Here is a 22,080-nt window from a genome sequence, read left to right as displayed (position 1 = left end):
TAATATTACATATCATCAAGAAAATTGTGGGGAACATCTGTGCTGCTGCTGCTTTCTTTCACTATCCCACCCACCCCCAGCACACACACAAACTAAACTCATGTCAAGCAACATGTATGAATTTGGGTTACAAATATCAGTGTCCCCCTATATGAGCATATAAGCACAAATAATTGAGAGTTAACTAATCTATGAAAACCATAAACAGTTTCATCTTTATAAACAACCATTTTTCAAAACAACTTTCACATTTTCCAGCAGAGTACACTAAAAAGGCTATTACGTTATCTTTCCTCAAAGGTACTAAGTAGATGACTCTGTTCTGAGATAGTTAGAAATCATATTCCAACACGAGCCTCCTGACAGGCTAAATATTGTATTCACTGATCTATGGGACCAGGTGACATGCTTGCAGATTTGTCAGTGTGACAGCACAGCAGGATACTTGTCAGAGATACCAGCACGAAAAACCAATGATGGAGAAATATTTTTCATTGTATAGTTAATAAATATATCTTTTACCAAAAGAACCATAGATTTTTAGAGCTGGGAGAGTCCCTAGGGAGCAGCCCAAACCTGTTATTTTACAGTGAGGAAACAAAGGGTCCAAGAGCTTCAGGGTGTCCTTTAGGGTTCATCAGTGGGTGAGTGAAGGAAGAGTATCAAACCACGGTATCTTCTACTTCTCTAAACTATTTTCTTTGCTATTTATTTTATTCAAATCTTTATGCAGGGAGGGGTGTTAGCAGGAATATTTATCTTTAATATGAAGGTTGACAAGCTTTTTTGGTAGATTGACATGAGGAGAAGGAATCAGAAATAAAAATATGAGAGGGTTGCCAAACAAGGCTACTTTCTTTCAGCACAGGGATCAGTTACAAAATGCCCTAGTGATACTCATGTTCCAAATACTTTGCTTAAGTATTCTGTTGTCTCCTTATAACTGGGGACTTAGTTTTCATCAATTGTTCCATCTCTATGCACTTCCTTTCTCACTTACTGTGATATTAATACTTGACATTTCCTTAGAGATACAACTTTATATTTCTATAGTCATTTGGCTTGGTTCCTCAGAAAATTTAAGCTACAACATTAAGAGATTCTCTGACTCATTTGCCTCCCATCAGTTAGAATTACAACTGACTACAGCTTGTTATCAAAGCAATATTGAAATCATATTTGTTTAGAACAATAAAACAGTACAATTAAGAAATATATAAAATAACATTCATTTCCATTCTGGAAGTGGGCATGTCTCCTGGCATTAAAATACATTTACAACATGTTAATGATTTGAAGTCTCCTTTTTTTAAAATCATGTGTGATAGCTCTACATCAAAAAGAATGTAATTTTCAATGAAATGGTCATATGTAAGGTAATTGAATATTCCAATGGAAATTTAAATACTAATTATATAAAATCTAGTATTTCACATAGGCAAAGAAAAATAGAAAAGATAGGTAACATATGTAACCAATAGAAGAATACAGACACACACAAATACACTCATTATTGAAGAATGCTCATCATTTTTCATCACTGGGGAATAAAATTCATTTAACTTACATTTACCCATTTAAATGCCATATGTAAAATTTTTAATAATTTTCTTAAACAGAGTATATGGAACATAGTTTAAGGTCTACTTACTGACAATATTACTATTGTTATTGTCAATACTAGTTACCAAACAATGATACAACAGAGGGATCCCTTTAAGACATGAATGAGGCTTGGGTCAGGATGTTTGCTCTGACACTAATAGCCCCAGACTGCGTGCTTTCTGAGGTTTTAGGATTGTTTTCCATATTCTGCCATCATATTACTATTTCTTGTTTCTATAGTATCGTTAGCAGAGCCCTCCCACTAAAAATAAATGTAGCTGTTTCTAATCTGTTAAGAACAGGGTGACCTAACACATTATGTCATTTTAAAAACAGGTGGAAAATAGGAGTGTAAAGATTTGAGTAAGAACCTCAAAGGCTCTCTTATGAATAAAGTACATGAGGGAGGCGAAGCACTTGAAAGGGCCCAGGAAAGAAACGAGCTCACCTGCGTCCTAGCAGCGCAAGTACTACCAACGTAGCAACAGCAGTGCCCCTCAGTCGTCCAATGAGATGTTTAGATTGCATGATCTCCCAGGTTTCCTCCGCTCTAACATTCTGTGGTTCTAACTCTTGGTGCATGGACTCATACACTTATTTCAGCTGCTTGAGATAGTTTAGATGTTTTCCTCCCTTCAAGATTCTAGTTTATATTCCCTAGAGGTGAAGCAGCTGGATGAGAGACCACAAGCCTAGTGCACTGCACTGATGAATGCTATGGCTAGTAAAGCCCACAGTATCTGAACTTCCCATTTCAAATTCTCTTCTAGTCAGAAGCATTACTATACAAAGTTAGCAGAGAACAGAGTCAACTGATCTCAAGTTCTCTGTTGTGCTAATTCATGCCATCATACTATACGGGCACCCACAGGACAAAATTGAAGTATACTAGAACATAAGTGTTAAAAAAAAAAAAAAAACCCTTAACAAATTACCTCATAAAATGTTTTTAATTAAGAACAATACAGTATCTGATATTTCAACTTAAAAAGGATCAAATGTAACAGATTTAAAAAAATAAGTTTTGCATTAATTTCTATTTCTTGGAGGTTGATTCCTTATAAAAAGGTGAGGAAATTCCAGGCTATACTATAAAAGTTTTCTTTGGATTTATTAGCGTTTTTCCCCTACCTTTGTTCAATTGCACTGGCATGCTTTCCGATTTCATCAGCCTCTGCTGCTGCTGCTGCTGCTGCTGCTGCTGCTGTGGCAAGTGCTGCCTGGGGGCCTCTGCTGAAGTCCTGGTGGGAATCGCAGCAGAGGAGGAGCTACTGCTTTGGGCCCCGAGTACAGGGCCACCAGCGCTGCCTGGAGCCATCGCTGGGGAAATCAACTTTCTTCCAAAATTTATCAGGCTATTAGAGACCTTATTTATATTCAGAGGAGCACCTTTAGTATTGGTCCTGCAAGAAAAAAAAAGGAGAGATATCATTTAAATTAAGAGGATGACTCTATTTCACATACTCCACTGGTATCCAGTCCACTAAAATTGCAATCCACATTTACCCCAACTCCAGCACTCTATATCCTCCTTCCTTACATCCCTCGTTATTTTTCGACAGCATTTTTCATCATCTAACATATTTTACTTATTTATTTGGTTATCATTTGTCCACCTCCTCCAATCCCCATTTGAATATAAGTTTCTTGAGGGCAAGGACTTTTGTCCTTTTGTTAAATGCTATATTGCCATTGCCTAGCACATTGTAGGCGCTTTATAAGTATTTGTTAAATGGTAGCTGCATCTACATGCCTGTCACAGTGGAAGAAGAGTCCCTGCTTCTAGCCATGACCAGCTTCTCTATTGTGATCTAAATCCCATCTCCTCTGACATTCTGAGATTACTGCTTCTGTGTCCTTTTCACCTGCATCATCTTCTCCTTCGCTGCATCATTCCATTAGCGTACAACCACGGTGCGTGTGTATGTGTGCATACTAACTTTTCCTTTGAACTCTCATTCCTTTCAGGTTGCCATCCCATTTCTTTCCCTACTCAAAACATGTATTTTCAAGCTATCTTAACTTGCTACTTCTGCTTCTTCAGTCTTTGGTCCGCTAAGCTCTGGCTGTGGCCTCTTTGCCATTGCCCTAAAACCACTCCTCAAGGTCACCAGTGACTTCTGCATTGCAGATCCAGAGGTCTGTTCTTATTTGACTCTACCTCTCAGCAGCTGTCAACTCCCTTAACCACTCTTCTCTCCCTTACACACTTTCTCTCTTGCTTTCCAAGGTTCACCAGTATCTGTGTTGTAACTGTGTCTGGCAAATCGAGGGCACCAAGTAAACATTTGTTAAATGAACAATTACTTCCCAGATGATTCAGAATTACCTTGAAGACCAGTTAGGATTATAAATTATTTTAGTTGTAGGAGGTACTGCAACTCCATGACAATACCAAAGTTTGTATTTTTAGTAACCAAATCATTAATAGAAACTTATTTCCTTATATTTTTGCTTCTTTTTCATAAAAGTGGGAAACTGAAAATCAACTTTGAGAGATCCACTTATTTGATTTTAATTAAACTGAATTTTACTCTCATTTCCTTCTCCCAGACCTACCTGGTAGCACTTATGTAGTAATTCTACTTTTTATATGACAGCTATATCTTTAGCATTAACTAGATATCGCTCTAAAACAGAATTGATCCATAGTTCTAGAATAAAAGGGAAAAAAAAAGTATACTTCTTCCATAAAGCTTTCTCTAATGGTACTAGCTAATGTTATGGGCTAGGTATTGAAGACTTACATTGCTTTGCAGATAGGACAAATCAAATTTAAAACATGGAATTTAGCTTTATAAAAGCAAGATCTATTCATTTATAACTCAATTAAGTGTGAAAAATTTCAAATGGTTCTTTTGGCATCAAGTTTCATCTTTAAAGACTTGAGCTATTTAATGTCCTTCCAAAAATTATTAAAAATAATGTTTCCTAATGGATATAAAGATATATATGGTGATTATGCACCACTTACCTTCATTTTTCAGCTGCTTCCAAATGAAGTAGAACATTGTCAATTTATAAGTACTACAGGTTAGCAATAAAGAAGGCACTCAATACATGTTTATTGAGAAGAAAAGAATGACTGAAATGAAAAGAACTCATACATTCTGGATTAACTAGGCATTTACCTCTGGCATTATATTCCACTCAGCATCCTGCATGCACTCCTATTCCTTGTGAGTGGTAGTAGAAAGAAGAGTTATCATGATTTTGAAGTTCTGTTGCATTTTAGTTTTGCTTGTTTGCAAGTCAAGATTCATAATTCACAGATATGAAGAAGTTATAATGTTGTTAGCCTCTTTTATACACAAAAATGTACTAGTCAAATTCCCAGATTGCCAGTTGTAAAATTTATATGTTGATAAAAGTACTAAGAAACTGCTAGAGCATTATCAAGAGAATATGGTTAATGTATCTTCATTACTACTAATAACCATGAAAAACATATAGATCAAGCTTATGCCGAGCAATTTTTCATCTGAATAGCTCTTAAAAGGGGATGAACATAGTTTTCCTTTTTTGAATTTTTTTAAACCACTTACTCCCTCATCTACTACTCATGGCTTCCAGAACAATATTTTCTTTTCAAAACAACTATTGAGGGTGACTGCATGTATTTTTAGGATATAAGCAACTGTAAATTGTGTACTTCTAGGGAAAGCAATCTGCCCATAGTTTGTTTGTTTTTTTTAGGCATCACAGTTTTTATGCCAGGTTACCTAATTTGGATCTAAAATATGAGTAGCAGCATTCTTCAAATGAAATACTACACAACTTCCAACAATTATTAATGGCTGTGATATGCACTATTAAGTCATGTGTGTTGAATTAATGAAAATTAATGCAGTTGTCAGAGATCTGACGGGCAGTGCGGACTGGACTGGATTAAAGGTGGAATGCAATGTGTAAACAATGTTGAAATAAATGGCAAGAAGAATCTGGAGGTAACAAGACAATGAATATCAAATTTAATGAATAACTAATTCTGTGTAACTGAAGGCTTTTACTACTGTCTACTTATTGTTATTAAAAATAGCACCATCTAGGAGAGGTTGTTTTAAATTTGGGTCAAGAATTTACTTTTGGCACAACTTCATTTAGCAGGTTAAGTCAGCATCAACAGGGGCATTTTCTGAAGATCAAATAACCTTTTCAAAATACCTGTACCAGAACCTAATTCTGACCTGACTTCACCATTGGGCTGCTTTGGTTCAGTTTCTGTAACTATGCAAATGGGTTACTTTAGCTTGAGCCAGAAAGCAACCTGGCTTTCTGACCCACTCTCTACTGAAAGAATTTTTAGAGTCTCCAGTGCTTTCTTAGTCACCAGAGCCATGATCTGTTTTCATCCAACTTCTAAAATCTTTCTGAAGCTTTCAAAAGCCATTATCATATTATCACCTCTGTAACAATTACCCACAACCTTTTCTCTCTCCTGATATCTAAATCTTGACATCACCCTGGTTTATTTTCTTTCTGCCTATATATTTAGTTTTAGAACTGGTATTAAATATCTAATATTTGTTTATTTCAAATTTTGTTAGATGCTTGTTTATATTTTTGTTAAAGAATCAATTTTCAATTTAATTTTCTCTATATTCTAATTTATATTTTTGTTATTTCTTTCCTTGCATTCTCCAAGATTGAATGCTTAGTTCATTCATTCACTTAGTCATTCTTCATTTTCTCTCTTTTCCAATAAAAGCATTTAAAGCTACACAATTATATCCGATAATAGCAATAGCATCAAAGTGTTTTCTCATTTTCTAAACAGTCTGTTGACTTAATTGTTACTTAGGTACATTTGTACATTTCAGATGGGTGGATTTGTTTGTGTTTAAATATATTACTCACTTTGATTTATTAAATAAAAATAGAAATATCAGAAGAATGGAAGTGAGAAAATGCTCTGATTTTTCAAAAGGATTATAGAAACCACAAATTAGAAAATAGACGGGTTTATACAAATATTTTTACTAATAAATTGGAAATGAACATTGTTTACTACAAGTAGCCAGTATGATTCACTAAAAACAAGTCATTCCATTACTTTGTTTGATAGTGTTTAAGGTCTTTCAGATTCTGTCAAGGTATGTCAATACCTGTGGCTATAACAGAGGATAATGCATGTTCAGTTATAGCTGAACAATTATACCCCAAGTGTATTGTTCAACATTCTAGCGCCCACCAAGTGCTCCTGGTGATTATGTTTGTCTCAGACTTTGTTCACAGATTTGCACACTATTCCATTTTTTAGGTCATAATCTTCTGTTGATGAGTTGTGTAAGTACGTGAGAGTTATTTACCCTGTCTGGACTTAAGGTTCCTTACCCCTAAAACAAGGGGGCTGAATTTTATGATAATTTAGGTCTCTTTTATATAGAAAATTCTACAACTTTGCGACTTGAAGCAATAGAATACGTGATTATTGAATTTCAGACCAAAGGCTGCAGAAACAGATAAAAACAATAAAAATTTTTTGAATGTCCTCAGCACAAAGTAATGATAAATGTTTGAGGTGATGGACATGCTAATTACTCTGACTTGATATTACATATTATATACATGTATTGAAATAGCACATGGTAACCCACATAGATGTACCATTATTATGTGTCAATTAAAAATAGTAATAAAAGCAAAAACAAAAAGACTGAAAAAAGAATCAAAATTTAAAATAATCTCAATAGGTTAGCATGAGAGATAAATTAAACAGATAAAATTTAACAAAAATAAATAAAGCTCATGCAATTATTTTAAAACTTTTTATAATTGTACATTACATATAAAACAAGAAGGCACAGATTAACATGAGTTCAAATCTAAGAAAAATCAAACTCCCAAACATTAATGTTTTGGTTTGGTTGAGAAGGCTAACATTCATCCACAGTGATGATACTGAGGAAAATTAAGATTCTTGGGCTGCACTAATATTAGATGAGTGTCCACACTGCAGGAGAAACTGTACAACTATGGCAGTCAGCTTTTGGTGATGCGTTAATTTCTAAGAGAATTGAGTTGTGTTTAAAAAATGGTATGGAATAGCGTGGAAGCTGAAAACTATTTTTTAAAAAATTTTATTTATTTATTTATTTATTTCAGGATATTAGGAGGGTACAAACATTTTGGTTACATGTTATGACTTTGCCTCACCCAAGAATGGCTGAAAAAAACTGGAAGCAAGTCCTCCAATATTGTGAGGGCTGCCATGAGGGAAAGCAGCTCTCTTTTGTTGTGGCTTTAAGAAATGAGATGAGTTAAAAAAGTTACAGAAAAGAGTTTAAAAAGCTCTGACATAGGAAGTCCTATCTAGTGATGGAACAAGCTCCACTTACAATAGTACGTGCTCTTGGAACTGTACAAGAAGGGATTGGAAAATCATCTTTAGACACACAGGCTTCCTAGTCCTCGCATGGCTGAGACATAGTATTATATGAAAGCTCCTTTCAAACTCCACAAGTCTATTCTCTGTGGTGCCAAATATCATCTGTTGTTACATTCATTGTATCATTTAGATGATAGACCAAATAAGAGGCCTGTACACTAGTCTAGGACCTTGAGGAATGTTGGACAAACCCCATCTCCAAACTTATGGGACTACTTATTTGCCATATTTTTCTTATTTCCACCCTCAGTTTCTATTTTGTTACTTCTGCCCCTTCTTTCTCCTCTTTGTCTTCCTTCCAACATCTGTTTTCTCTATCCTCTTCCCTTTTCTATCAGTCTCCCTTTTTTTCTATCATTTTCTCATATCATTCTACCTATACTTTTTTCTACCATAAAAAATATTTAATGTATTTTAAAATTATTTTAAGTGCAAAGAGTACTTGGGAAAAGTAAATCGATGCTTCTAAATATATATCTATGTTTATATATCTTCAGTTTGGGGATAAATATTCTCTTTGCATCCCTGTATATTCCTATCACTAATGACCTACTCTGATTGGACTATGGCTAATATTTATTAATAATTATTCCATACTTATAGATATTAATCTATTTGGGAATTTAAAAGTCATCAGAGTTGCAACATAATACTTTTCAAGATGATTCTAACATCTAAGCTAATATGCAACATGAACTTCTACTTAAAAATTCTATAAGCTGAAGGCTTGGAATTCTATAAAATGAATTGGTTTCCAGTGTCCTTAATTCTGTAACTTTGAAGTTGAGTATATCAAATTTACTTCAATGAAGGACATCTAAATCTAATTTTAATTTGAGTGCCATATTGTAAGGCTTGTTATCTTAGAAAATGAATCCACTTCCACTCAAGGAATTCTAGACTTTATAGGTCTTTATTAAAACTAAATGATAAAATTTAGCTTATTACTTATTCCTTAGGAGTCTGAGTTTCAAGGAAAACATGTTTCCTTTCAGCTATAAAGACTATAATTCTTTTACGTGTAGCAGGTAAATTTTTGTCAATATCAAGCAAAGCAAAAGGAGTAATGTTTTTTAGGAATAAAAGGGTTGGCACTAGTTAGTGGTGAACATAAGCTAGACTGTGGGGCTTACCTAATTGGTTCTAAACACAATTTATAATACTGGTTAAACTAACATAACAAATAATAACCAATTATGTATTAATCATGGTGCATAAAATCATTAGATAGACTTCTCTCTCTTCATATATCTATATTTGCCTATCTATTTCCCTATATATCTTCACAATTAAAAAAAACAGCTGCAATAAAACATACATCTAGAATTAACTATTATGGTTTTAAGGTAGGGGCACAAAAGCCAATAAAATATAAAGAAACATTTGAGTCCATAAAAGTAAACAGTTACATTTTACAAATGCAGGCACAGAAAGAAACATGTTAGAAGAACAGGTTAGAAAAACAGAGAAATTTATTTTCTTCAAATTAAAAAAAAATATGCAAGACCCCTATTAAAAACTATAAAACACTACTGAGAAGTTGAAGACCTAATTGAATAAAGAGATAATCCATGTTCGTGGATTAGATAATTCAATAATCTTTAGGCATCAGTTTTTTACAAATTGATAGATTCAATAGAATTCCAATCAAAATCCCAACAATTTTTATAAAAATTGGCAAGTATATTATAAAATTTATATGGAAATGCAAAGGACCCAGAATAGCCAAAATATTAATAATGAAAAAGAACAAAGTGGGAGATGTTAGCCTACCTAAAACCAAGAGTTGCTAGAAAGCTACATAATTAAGCCAGCATGTTATTAAAAGGAGAGAGTCCAGCAATGGACTCACATATGTGGTCAACCGATTTTCAACCAAGCATCCCATGTAATTCAATGGGGAAAGGAAAGACGTTTTAACAGTGATGCTGAACAGCTGGATATTTATACAGAGAAAGATGAACCCTAACCTTTACCTCATTCCACACACACAAATTAATCTGCAGATCACAGATTTAAGCACAAATGCTAGAACCACAGAGCTTCTAGAAGAAAACAAGAGAACATCCTTGACTATAAACGGTTAACCCAGAACACTTGTGCAGCCCAAATCCAGTATGTTCCAAAGGTGTTCAGGATTCGCCCTTGACTGATTCCCAGGAGATAACCTCTAAGCCTTTGGAATATCCTGCCTGATAAGAATATCTTTGTATACCTGGGCCCTGGGCCACACTGTATCAGTTTGACCACATGTGTTGTGACACATCTTGCTAGGAGAATTAAGCACTCCACTGAGAGAGAACACCTGAGAGTGTGGACAGGCATACCTCAGAGACATTGTGGGTTCGGTTCCAGACTATGTCAATAAAGTGAATACTGCAAAAAAAAAAAAACCAAGTCACACAAATTTGTGGGTTTTCCAGTGCATATAAAATTATGTCTACTCTATACTGTAGCCTATTAAGTGTGCAACAGCATTATGTCTAAAAATTATAAAATACTTTAGTGCTAAAAATTGCTAATGATGACCTGAGCCTTGGGGAGTAGCAGTCTTTTTGCTGGTGGAGGGTCTTGCCTTGAAGTTGATGGCTGTGAAGATTGGGGTGTGGCTGTGGCAATTTCTTAGAGTAAGACAACAATGGGGTTTGCCACCTCAATGGACTCTTCCTTTCATGAAAGATTTCTCTGTAGCATGAAATGCTATTAGGTATCATTTTACCCATAGTAGAACTTCTTTCAAAATTGGAGTCAATCCTCTCAAATCCTACTGCTGCTTTGTCACCTTATTTAATATTTTAAATTTGTTGTCATTTCAACAATGTTTATAGCATCTTCACCAGGATTAAATTCCACCTCAAAAAACCACTCTTTTAGCTCATCCATAATAAGCAAGTCCTCATACATTACAGTTTTATAATGAGATCACAGCATTTCAGTCATATCTTCAATTTCCACCTCTTATTCCACTTCTCTTGCGATTTCTACCCCATTTGCAGTTACTTCCTCCACTGAAGCCTTGAACTCCTCAAAGTCATCCGTGAGGGTTAGAATCAACTTCTTCCAAACTTCTGTTAATATTGATATTTTGACCTCCTTCCATGAATCATGAATGTTCTTAATGGTATCTAGAATGGTGAATCCTTTCTAGAAGGCTTTCAATTTACTTTGCCCGGATCCACCAGAGGAATCACTAGCCATGGCAGTTATAGCCTTATGAAATATATTTCTCCAATAATAAGACTTGAAAGTCAAAATTACTCCTTGATCCAAGGGCTGCAGAAAGGATGTTGTGTTAGCTGCCAGGAAAACAACATTAATCTCCTTGTATATCTCTATCAGAGCTTTTGGGTGACCAGGTACATTATCGATGAGCAGTAATATTTTGAAAGTAATCTTTTTTTTTTTTTTTGATCAGTAGGTCTCAACAGTGGGCTTAAAATATTCAGTAAACCATGTTATAAATAGATGTGCTGTCATCTAGGCTTTGTGGTTCCATTTACAGAGAAAAGGCAGAGTTGATTTAGCACAATTCTTAAGGATCCTAGGATTTTCAGAATGGGAAATGAGCACTGGCTTCAACTTAAAGTCACCAACTGCATTAGCCCCTAACAAGAGAGTCAGCCTGTCCTTTGAAACCAGATACCGACTTCTCTCTATGAAAGTCTTACGTGGCATCTTCTTCAAACAGAAGGCTGTTTTGTCCACACTGACAATCTGTTGTTTAGTGTAGCCACCTTTCTCAATTATCTTAGCTAGAGCTTCTGGATGACTTGCTGCAGCTTCTCCAGCACTTGTTGCTTCACCTTGCTCTCTGATATTCTAGAGATGACTTCTTTCCTTAAACCTCATGAACCAATCTCTGCTAGCTTCAAACTTCTCTTCTGCAGCTTCCTCACTCAGCCTTCACAGAATTGAAGAAAGTTAGGGCTTACTCTGGATTATTGCTCCATTTTAGCTTAACGGAATGTTGTGGGGGGTTTGGTCTTCTATCCAGATCACTCAAACTTTCTTTATATCAGCCAAAAATGCTGCTTCACTTTCTTATTATTGATATGTTCAGTGGAGCACTTTTAATTTCCTCCAAGAAATTTTCCTTTGCATTAACAACTTCGCTGTTTGGTGCACAAGTCCTAGCTTTTGCTGAGCATGGTGGTTCCCGCCTGTAGTCCCAGCTACTCAGAGGCTGAGGTGGGAGGCTCGCTTGAGGTCAGGAGTTTGTGACCAGCCTGGGAAATACAGTGAGACCCCATATCTTTAAAAAAAGAAAAAGAATCCTAGCTTTTGGACTATCTTGGCTTTTGACAAGCCTTCTTCACTAAGCTTCATCATTTCTAGCTTTTTACTTAAAATGAGAGATGTGCGGCTCTTCATTTCACTTGGACACTTAGAAGCCACTAAACGGTTATTAATTGGCCTAATTTCAACATTGTTGTGTCTCTGGGAATAGGGAAGCCTAAGGAGAGGGAGACATAAAATAGCTGGTTGGTGGAGCAGTCAGAACACACACAACATCTACCAATTAAATTTGCCTTCTTTATATGATGTGGTTCGTGGTGACCCAAAACCATTACAATATTAACATCAAAGGTCACTGATTGGCCGGGTGCAGTGGCTCATGCCTATAATCCTAGCACTCTGGGAAGTCAAGACAGGTGGATCATTTGAGCTCAGGAGTTTGAGACCAGCCTGAGCAAGAGTGAGACCTGTCTCTACTAAAAATAGAAAGAAATTAGCTGGAAAACTAAAAATATACATAGAAAAAATTAGCCAGGTGTGGTGGCACATGCCTGTAGTCCCAGCTACTTGGGAGGCTGAGGCAGGAGGATTGCTTGAGCTCAGGAGTTCGAGGTTGCTGTGAGCTAGGCTGACGCCACAGCACTCACTTTAGTCACTGATCACAGATCACCATAACAGATATAAGAAGAATAACAACAATAAAGAAAATATGGGGAGAATTACCAAAATGTGACAAAGAGATGAAAGTGAGCACATGGTGTAGGAAAAATGGCGCCGATAGACTTGCTGGATGCAGGGTTGCCACAAACCTTCAATATGTAAAAAAACACAACATCTGTAAAACACAATAAAACGAGCCGTGCCTGAAGTACTAAGGTTCATCAGTTCCTTAGGGCTTGCCCTTGACTCCTCTTTTTCTCTTGCATCACACATCAAGTCCATCAGCAAATCCTTTTCAAAATGTATCCTGAAATATTTCACTTTTCTCTTTTTGTACTGCTAATTCCAAGTCACTATATTATTGCTCATCTTGTGGCTAGTTTCCTAACTCTGAACTCTCCTCCTTATACACCCTTTTCCACACAGCAGCCAGATTAACGTAAGTCAGACGACATCACTCCACTGCTCAGAGCCCTTGAGTGAATTCCCAAAACACTTAATTTAGGATGAAATACAAAGCTTTTTCAATGGCCTGCAAGGCAGCCCCTATATGACCTAGCCTCCTACTATTTCTCCAACCTCATTTGCTAACACTTCTCTCCCCTGTTGTTCACTGGGTTCCAGCCATACTGGCCTGCTTGCTATTCCTCAAGCACAGAAACATGTTCCCACTTCAGCAGCTCTGTCCTTGCTTTTCCACATACCTGGAATGTTCTTCCCCAAGAATCCATGCGGCACACCCACTATTCAGTACCTGTTCAAATACCATTTTTTCAGAGAAACTCACTTTGAGTACTCTACCAAAAATAATGGACCCTTTTATTCTCTGTTCCTTTACTTTGCTTTGTAATTGTTTTTGTGTTTTTCATACCAATTTTCACTTCCTTAAATGGTATTTTTAGTTTTTAAAAAATTTATTGCAGGGTATTTTTATTGTTTCTTTCTTGTACTATAATGTAAACTCTGCATTTGTCTTGTAGACACTCAATGAAAGAAGAACTGCAAACAGCAAATAAACATTTAAAAGGCAGTACAAACTCATAATTAGTCAAAGAAATGAAAATTAAAACAACAATGAAGTACCATTTTCACCTTTCCTAGAGCAAATCAAACATCATGGAGTCAGCACTGGTGAAAGTGCTTAGGTCCCCTAAGTCACCAACTGCGGGAGTATAAATTGAAACAAAATTGATAATCCTGCCAGAGTTCTTCCGTCTCTATATGTAGGCCTTATAACCACCATATTATTCCATAGAGATTTGTTCATCATGGTCCAGTTCTTTATCTTTGATCAAAAACCACTGTAGCTGTGAAACCACTGATAAAGTCCCTGTTTAGCTACCTAAGGCCTAAAATGCTTTAACTAGGCTGGATCCTTCAGCCATAATTGGTCTTGCTACTACTTTCTAAGCTGTTTGGAGGCTATTAAAGAGTTGTATTGGGCCTGTCACTGATTAGCAAGAGGGGAAGTGAAGATGATCCAGAGGGGATATATATGCTCACAGGGGAAACCCTCAGAAGGGATCAGGAAGCAGAGGTTAGACAAGAGACAGGCAGACACCTGGAAAGCAGGGGGCTAATACCTGCTACATCTATGGCAGTGGCCTTCTTGTGTTGCAAATCCAAATAAGGAACGAAGATGCAAAGATGACATGTGATTTCATGGATAAGAATAACTCTAAAAATCAAGAAGCCTGATTTCTCTTCTCTGCTTCAGCACGGATTGCTATAATTAAGTCTTTAAAAGCAAGTGCCTAGGTATTTTAGTGGTAGATTTTCCATTACATGTGTGGATAATATTCACTGTGCTCTGATTTCACTTACTTGCACATTTCTTTTTAAAAATGGGAATTGACATTTTCTCATTCATTCAACTTTTGAGCTCAGAATGACAATTTAACATTCAAATCTTGCTCCAATTTTGTCCTTAAATAACCAGAAATTGCTGCTATAAAAAAAAAAACAGTACGTTTAAATTGTGACTGGTCTTCAGAAAGACCCATCTATTAATAATTTACTTAAGAATCTGTGACCACTGAAATGCCCAATTGAGTAGTCAAAGAACAAAATTTCTTATTTTTTAAAGTCTACAATCTCCTATATTAACAGTAGAATCGCTTATCTTCTTTATTCCAGAACATTCATGGATTTTCTGTTTTGAAAATAACACAATTTTTCAAAATGGGTAATTCTTTCTCCTACGCAGAGGTGAGGAAATAAATGGTAGCTGAGCTGTCAGTAGAGCCTCAAGAGCATGTTTCACTTTACCTGTCAGTGCATTTTTATAGCACCCACAACTATAGGTCTTTTAACTTGCTTAAGCAATTTCATATAACCAAAATTAAGTATTTCATTTGATTAAATTAGGCCTTAATAGAGACAGAAAAAAACCAAGCTTAGTTCTCTGATCTCTCACTCAGCAGATCAGCAATAACATTCTCTGTGCTAATCTTTCCAGGTTTCCTCTGCCCGCTGACAGAATTTAAAGAACTTAATCGATACTGAGGATGACAGATTCCAGAATTATATTAATAATTCTGGCAGATAGGTCCTGTGTAGAAGCCCTCCTCCAGGACCCTTGCATGGGATATAAGAGGAAGCCAGGCTCCAGGGAAAGAAGATTCTAATAAGGAGGGTTCCCAGACACTGAAGATGTATCCACATTACTCAGCTGGACTCCATGTTTCTACGGAGTGAAAGGATCCATTCTTACCCCAAGAATCCTAGTGGCTAATAATTCCCCATCTCTCCTAGGGATCAGGATCTGCCTCAGCTTGAGAGTGCTTCTCTCAGGGCCTGGTCTAACTAGAATGTCCTGGAAAAGTCTGGGTTCCCAGGAGGCACAAATATTCTTTTCACAATTGTAATCTTATACTAGAATCTGAGCTCTGTGAGAAGAGGAACCACATCCATCTTTTTCATTGCTGTTTTCTCAGTACCTGGTACAGAGAAGAAATTCAAATATTTGTGAAACGAATGAATGCTTTTTAGCTTCCACTATAAAATAAATTATATGCCAAAGACTAATATCTTACATGAGTCTGAACATCCTTGACGTCAAGCTCTGGGTCTTAGAATCTTCGTATCTCCAGGGCCTAGCACATTACCTAGTACTGTTTATAGTATTCAATAAATATTTAGTTTAGTTACTGAATAATAAATACTGGTTTGAAACCTAAAAGGCATTACAAGATTCTCCTGGAAAATTTTCATTTTATGTGGTCAGTAAGATTTTTAAAATTAGGCTTTATTGTATTTACTTACATAAGGACTGCATTTTTTTCAAAGATATTTTATTGCTAAATTATGGTAAAGAAATAATATGCTAATAATGTTCCCCAAGCCATGAAGCCAGGGAGTCCATTGTTATCAGTATTAGTAGTTAATTGGCTGATCAGAATTTCAAAGGACACTGATGGCTATATAAATGCAATTTTGTGATATTTTTATGTTCAAATAACTAAGCATTTGTGCTATAAACACATTTATATCTGAAGTGCTTTTTCCGCTCTATCAAAGATGGTTGTTAACCAATTTAGATAAATTGGTAACACTATATCCTATCTAGTACAGACCTTTTTCCTTGTGTAAAAAAAATTTAGGTATAATTTGCACATACTTTATAGATCTTAAGTGTTCAGTCTGATGAGTTTTGACAGTTGTGTGTACCTGTGTAACCGCCCTCCCAAATAACGTACCTGGAACATTTCTTTTACCCCAGAATTCCTTCCTGTCCCTTTATAGTCAGTTCCAACTCCTCATCCTGAGGCAGCTACTCTCTCATTTCTATCACCACTTTAGTTTCTTGTTCTTGAGCTTCACATAAATGGAACCATTCAGTATGCATTCTTTTGTGTCTATTAATACCTTTCTTTAGTCATAATGTTTTTGAGATTCTTCCATGTTATTGCATATCTCCTCTGTGTATCCCAAGAGCCAACTGTAGTACATTACTTTAGATTGTTGAGTAGTATTCCATTATTTGAACATACCATAATTTGTTTATCTCGTCTCTTGTTGATGGATATTGGGTTATTTCCAGATTTGGGGAACTATGAATAAGGCTGTTATAACATTCCTGTGGAGGTGTTTTGTTGTTTGCAGATGTTTTTATTTTTCTTGGATAGACATTAGAAATTAAACTGGCCTGTAATCCTAGCACTCTGGGAGGCTGGAGGCGGGCGGATCGTTTGAACTCAGGAGTTCGAGACTAGCCTGAGCAAGAGCGAGACGCCGTATCTACTAAAAATAGAAAGAAATTATATGGACAGCTAAAAATATAGAAAAATACAGAAAAAATTAGCTGGGCATGGTGGCGCTTGCCTGTAGTCCCAGCTACTCGGGAGGCCGAGGCAGGAGGATTGCTTGAACCCAGGAGTTTGGGGTTGCTGTGAGCTAGGCTGATGCCACAGCACTCTAGCCTGGGCAACAGAGCGAGACTCTGTCTCAACAAAAAAAAAAGAAAAAAAGAAAAAAAGAAATTAAACTGATGTCTTATAGGGTAGATGTATGCTTAATTTCATAAGAAATTACTGAACTGTTTTACAAAGTAATTATACCTTTTTCCACTCATATCAAAGTAATTATACCTTTTTCCACTCATATATATGAGGGTTCTAATCATTCCACATTCTTGCCATCATTTTCTATTGACAGTCTCTTATAAAGACACCATTCTAGGTGGTGTGAAATGATATCTCATTGTAGTTTTAATTTGCATTTTCCTGATGACTACGATGTTCAGCATCTTTTCATAGACCATAGATGATTTTTATATCTTTTTTTGTGATGTGTCTGTTCAAGCATTTTGCCTATTTGGTCTTTTTCTTGACTTGTAAGAATTCTTTATATATTCTGGATAGGAGTCTTTGTCAGATATATGTATTACAAATAGTACTCTCCAGTGTGTGATGGCTTGCCTGTTCATTTTCTTAATGATGTCTTTTGATGAACGGAAAAAATTTAATTTTGATAATGTTCATTTAATCTATCTTTTCTAGTGATTTTGGTTTCCTGTGTAATAAATCTTTGCCTACTCTTAGTCTCTACTATAAGGGGTCCTCAGGCTACCAATCAGGCTTGATGATTTACTGGAAGGACTCACAGAACTCAGAGAAGCTATTATACTCATGGTTACAGTATATTACAGTGAAAGGATACAGATTAAAATCAGGAAAGGAAAACGGTTGGAGTGTAGGAGAAACAAGTCCAGTATTTCTTGTGATGAAGAAACACTGAGGGGGACAACTGGTTTGTGAGTGTAGAGGTAGAATCAAGAGTTCAGTTTGCAAAGTATTAAATTTGAGATGCATATGGGACATCCAAGAGGAAATATTTAGTATGTAGTGGGCTATGTAAGTCTGGAGTTCAAGGGAAGGGGTAAAACTGAAGACATAAATTATGGACCATTCAGCTATAGACAAGTATGTAAAGCCATGAACTGGGCTGAGATCCTCTAAAGAATGAGTTATCGATAGAAAAGAAAGAAGCCTGAGGCGGGGGTATTACAACATTTAGAGAAGAAAAGGAGATTTCAGCAGAACATGGCATGAGATGGAATGGCCACTGAGACAAGACCTTGTGTTTATTATTGAACTATGGAGGTTCTGTATACATTAATGACTTTACAATTTGTCAGTTACATCCACTATAAATATTTTTGTAATTTTCTATTTACCTTTTGATTTTTATTTTTGACATATCTACTTAAAAATATTTGTTGTACAGCAAAATCTACCAGTTGTTCCCTTTGTGATTTCTTCCATTACTGTTAAGGTTAAAAAGTCTTCACACAATTATTTGTCAATTAAAAATAAATAAATAAAACATTAAAAAGTTCTCACATAACTATTGGTCAGATAGGCACTCGTATTTTTTTCCATGCTTGCTTGTTTGAGTACACTTTGGAATTTATTTTGGTGTGTGGTAAGGGTATAAGTTATCCAGCGACATCTATTAACTCTTTTCTTGCACACTGGTGTGTTATGTCTTCTATTTCACATACTACATTTCATTAGTTCAATTTCAATTTTAAGCTTTGAAATTGCAAAAGAGATGATGAAAAACCTTCCTCCCAATCATCAAACAATACTTTGCATAAGAATCTCAATGTGCTTACACAGAATTATGTAAAACAGAAACATTTTGTGAAAAAAAAACACAGGAAGTGAAGGCTATATAGAAGAAAATAAAACCATGAAGGGGAGAAAGGAAAGGTTCAGTACATTTCCTTTGGGGAAAAAAAGATGCTGAAAATGTAAAAAAAAAATAAAATAAAATAAATAAATACAACAAATATACCTTGGATGCCTTCCCTATACCACGCATTGTCATAGCTGCCATGAAGTGGTGAATAAGACAAAGTGCCTGCCCTTAGGGGTTTAGATTTTAGTAGAGAAGTTGGGGAGACAGATGATAAATACATAAATGAATCATATAACTTCAGTTAGTGATGATGGGATAGAGTGAATAGGGGAGAAGACAGGCAGGGAGGTGAAGAGTGGTCTCTCTGAGGTGATATTTGGGCTGAGCCCTAAATCATGAAGAGGCATGGAAAGACGGAGTACAAGTTCTCTAGCAGGAGGGAAGACTCAGGGGCAAAGGCCCCAAGCAAGAGCAAGAAACAGAGAGGGTCAATTAAGCTGTAGAGAAGTAAAGAGAAGGGGAGAGTAAAAGGAGATAAGGTCAAAGAGAGAGGAAAGGGCCACAGGAAGAAGACTAAATTATCAATGACAACAGGAAGCTTCTGGAGGGGTTTAAGTGGAGGTGTGATATGGTCTGTTATAAATTGAGATTTCTTTGGCTATTGTGTGAAAAATAATCTGGTGGGGCAGGGAGAAGGGGAGAGAAGGCACTTCTGTTCTTTCTTGTGTAAAAAAAGAACCTAATAATACTACGTTCTTTTAAACATACCAAAACTAAATACTTGACATAATGGGGAGGAATTACTAGTGATTAGACAGTAGGATTCCTGAGGGCAGGGGTTTTGCTCTTGTTTGTTCACTGGGCATCTCTAGTAACTAAAATAATCAGAGTTTAGCACTCAATAAAAATTTGTTGAATTAAATGAACAAGTGACTGTAGGGAATAGCTTTTATTTGTGTAACGAGACAAACATGAAATGAACAAAGAGAAAAGAGCTTCAGAGAAGTCTCATGGGCTACGGAACTGGTCTCCTAATTATATAGTATATCAAACCATGGGACAGATTTCAATCAAAGATGGGTAATTTTATAATAACATTACACCAAGACAGGGTTCAAAGTTAAATTTAAACTTTAAATTCAAGTTTAAATTTAGCTACTTTGTTGTAAACTTCTTCCTATCCCTAGACTATGAGTTCCTATGCAGCAGGAATTATAATTTATTTTTAACTCTCCAGTAACAGCAGAACACATTGTGTATATGTACTCTGTAAATGTATATTTAGGCTGTTGGAATTCTACTGAAGAAAAGCTAGCAGATAGGCAAAATGCTTAAGGAAGAAAATTCGGACAACTTGGCAGCATTTATCATTACTAACATTTTTGTCTTCCAGAGTAAACTTTGAAATTACATTCTAATTTGAAATGGTTCTGGTTTGACAAGTTAACTCTTGAGACATCCAAATATAGTATTATGAAAGAACAAAACTGTTCATCAACCCTTTATGCCAATGTTAATTTCTTTTAAAAGTAGGATTTTAATTTTTTTATTCCTACAGTGACCCTTAAAATTTCTATGTATGCAATCACAAATGCACACACAAGATGCATTTATAAGCTTATTGTGTAGTTCTAAAGACAGCTGGGAAACTCAATTTTAATTTTGTTACTGAAATAATTTAAAAATATATTATAGAACTGCCTCTTTTCAATCAACAGCAAAAATCTAGAAAGAGATTATACAAGTAGGCACAATTTATTCAGGTTTATTAGTGTTAGAAAAATGAAGTTGCCTAACTTCAAACTGTAACAAGTACTCTTATATTTATTTAATTTTTCATCTTATTGCTGACATCAATATATACCATTTTCTTTGGCCTTTAAAAACATTTCGATAATTTATTTAACAAAGACCCATTATGTATATTAGCCACTGATATGCTAAAATCTAGAAGATTATTTTCAGCAATGTGTAAAATTTCCTGATGACCTCTAAGACCATCTTTGTGATTTATAACTACCATCAGAGAATGGGGACTTACCGGCTTTTATTCATGAGGTCTGCTCCCCTTGCTTTGTAATAATCTAAATTTGGGTGGAATTGATAAGTCACTGGTCTTGGATTTCTCTAAAGGAAAAACAAAGCAATAAATTAAAATGTATAAAGCTATTTAAATTATACATTAAATGACAGAAATGATCATTTTTATATTCCTTCAGAAAAGAATACATATAGTTTAATAATTAGTGTGCTTGGATTTTGTTTTAGGTTCTTCCTTGATTAAGCATTAAAATTATTTTAATATATTTTATTTTTACCTGTCTCATGGTTCACATAGATTTATTCCTGTCTTTACAGTTATTTATTTACCTATTTATTTTTTTGAGATGAGGTCTCACTCTGCCACCCTACGCTGGAGTGCAGTGGCTCAATCATAGCTCACTGTAGCCTCGAACTCCTGGGCTCAAGTGATCCTCCTGCCTTAGCCTCCTGAGTAGCAAGGAGTACAGGTTCATGCCACCACGCTCAGCTAATTTTTTTAAAAATTTATTTTATAGAAATAGGGTATCACCATGTTTCCCAGGCTGGTCTCGAACTCCTGGCTTTCAAAGAATTCTCCCACCTTGGCCTCTCAAAGTGCTGGGATTATAGGCATGAGCCACGATGCCTGGCCTAGATTTATTTTTGATGATTTCAGAATATAACTTTCAAATATAACTTTCCAAAATAAAGTGAGATACAATTATAACAAAACTGAAAAACCATATGAAATGTAACACAAGCACAAACTATGCTAAAGGGCTGAGAGATACAAGGGGTCAAGATGACTGCATTTGGAAGGAAGAGTTAAAATCACCATGTTTTTTATGAGCAGAATTCTAAAATACATCCACTAGATGGCACACTGAGTCTTTCTTCTCCTAAAAATGAGTTCTTTCAGAATTCAGCAATTCTTTTAAAGGTAGCAATTTCTATGTCATCTACCCTTATTCATGAATTTAATAAGTGTCCAAAATATGCCAGGTAGTGGAAATATTAGTAGGATA

General features: G+C 35.6%; 1 protein-coding gene across 2 annotated transcripts in view; it reads right to left on the bottom strand.

The window, feature by feature from the left end:
- The window catches only part of TBC1D5 (TBC1 domain family member 5), a 538,038-nt gene that overhangs the window by 67,356 nt on the left and 448,602 nt on the right, over positions 1 to 22,080 (bottom strand). For both annotated transcript variants that reach the window (XM_045538232.1, XM_045538239.1), the window contains exons 17-18: positions 21,075 to 21,160; positions 2,737 to 3,008 (exon numbers count right to left, since the gene is read on the bottom strand). In XM_045538232.1, coding sequence (XP_045394188.1) covers positions 2,737 to 3,008; positions 21,075 to 21,160 — 358 coding nt within the window. The remainder of the gene's footprint in view (positions 1 to 2,736; positions 3,009 to 21,074; positions 21,161 to 22,080) is intronic.

The sequence above is a fragment of the Lemur catta genome, chromosome 1 (genome assembly GCF_020740605.2).
Source record: "Lemur catta isolate mLemCat1 chromosome 1, mLemCat1.pri, whole genome shotgun sequence".
NCBI lineage: Eukaryota > Metazoa > Chordata > Mammalia > Primates > Lemuridae > Lemur > Lemur catta.
The sequence above is the reverse complement of the archived record's forward strand: the minus strand, read 5'-3'. Positions and strand labels throughout refer to the sequence as shown.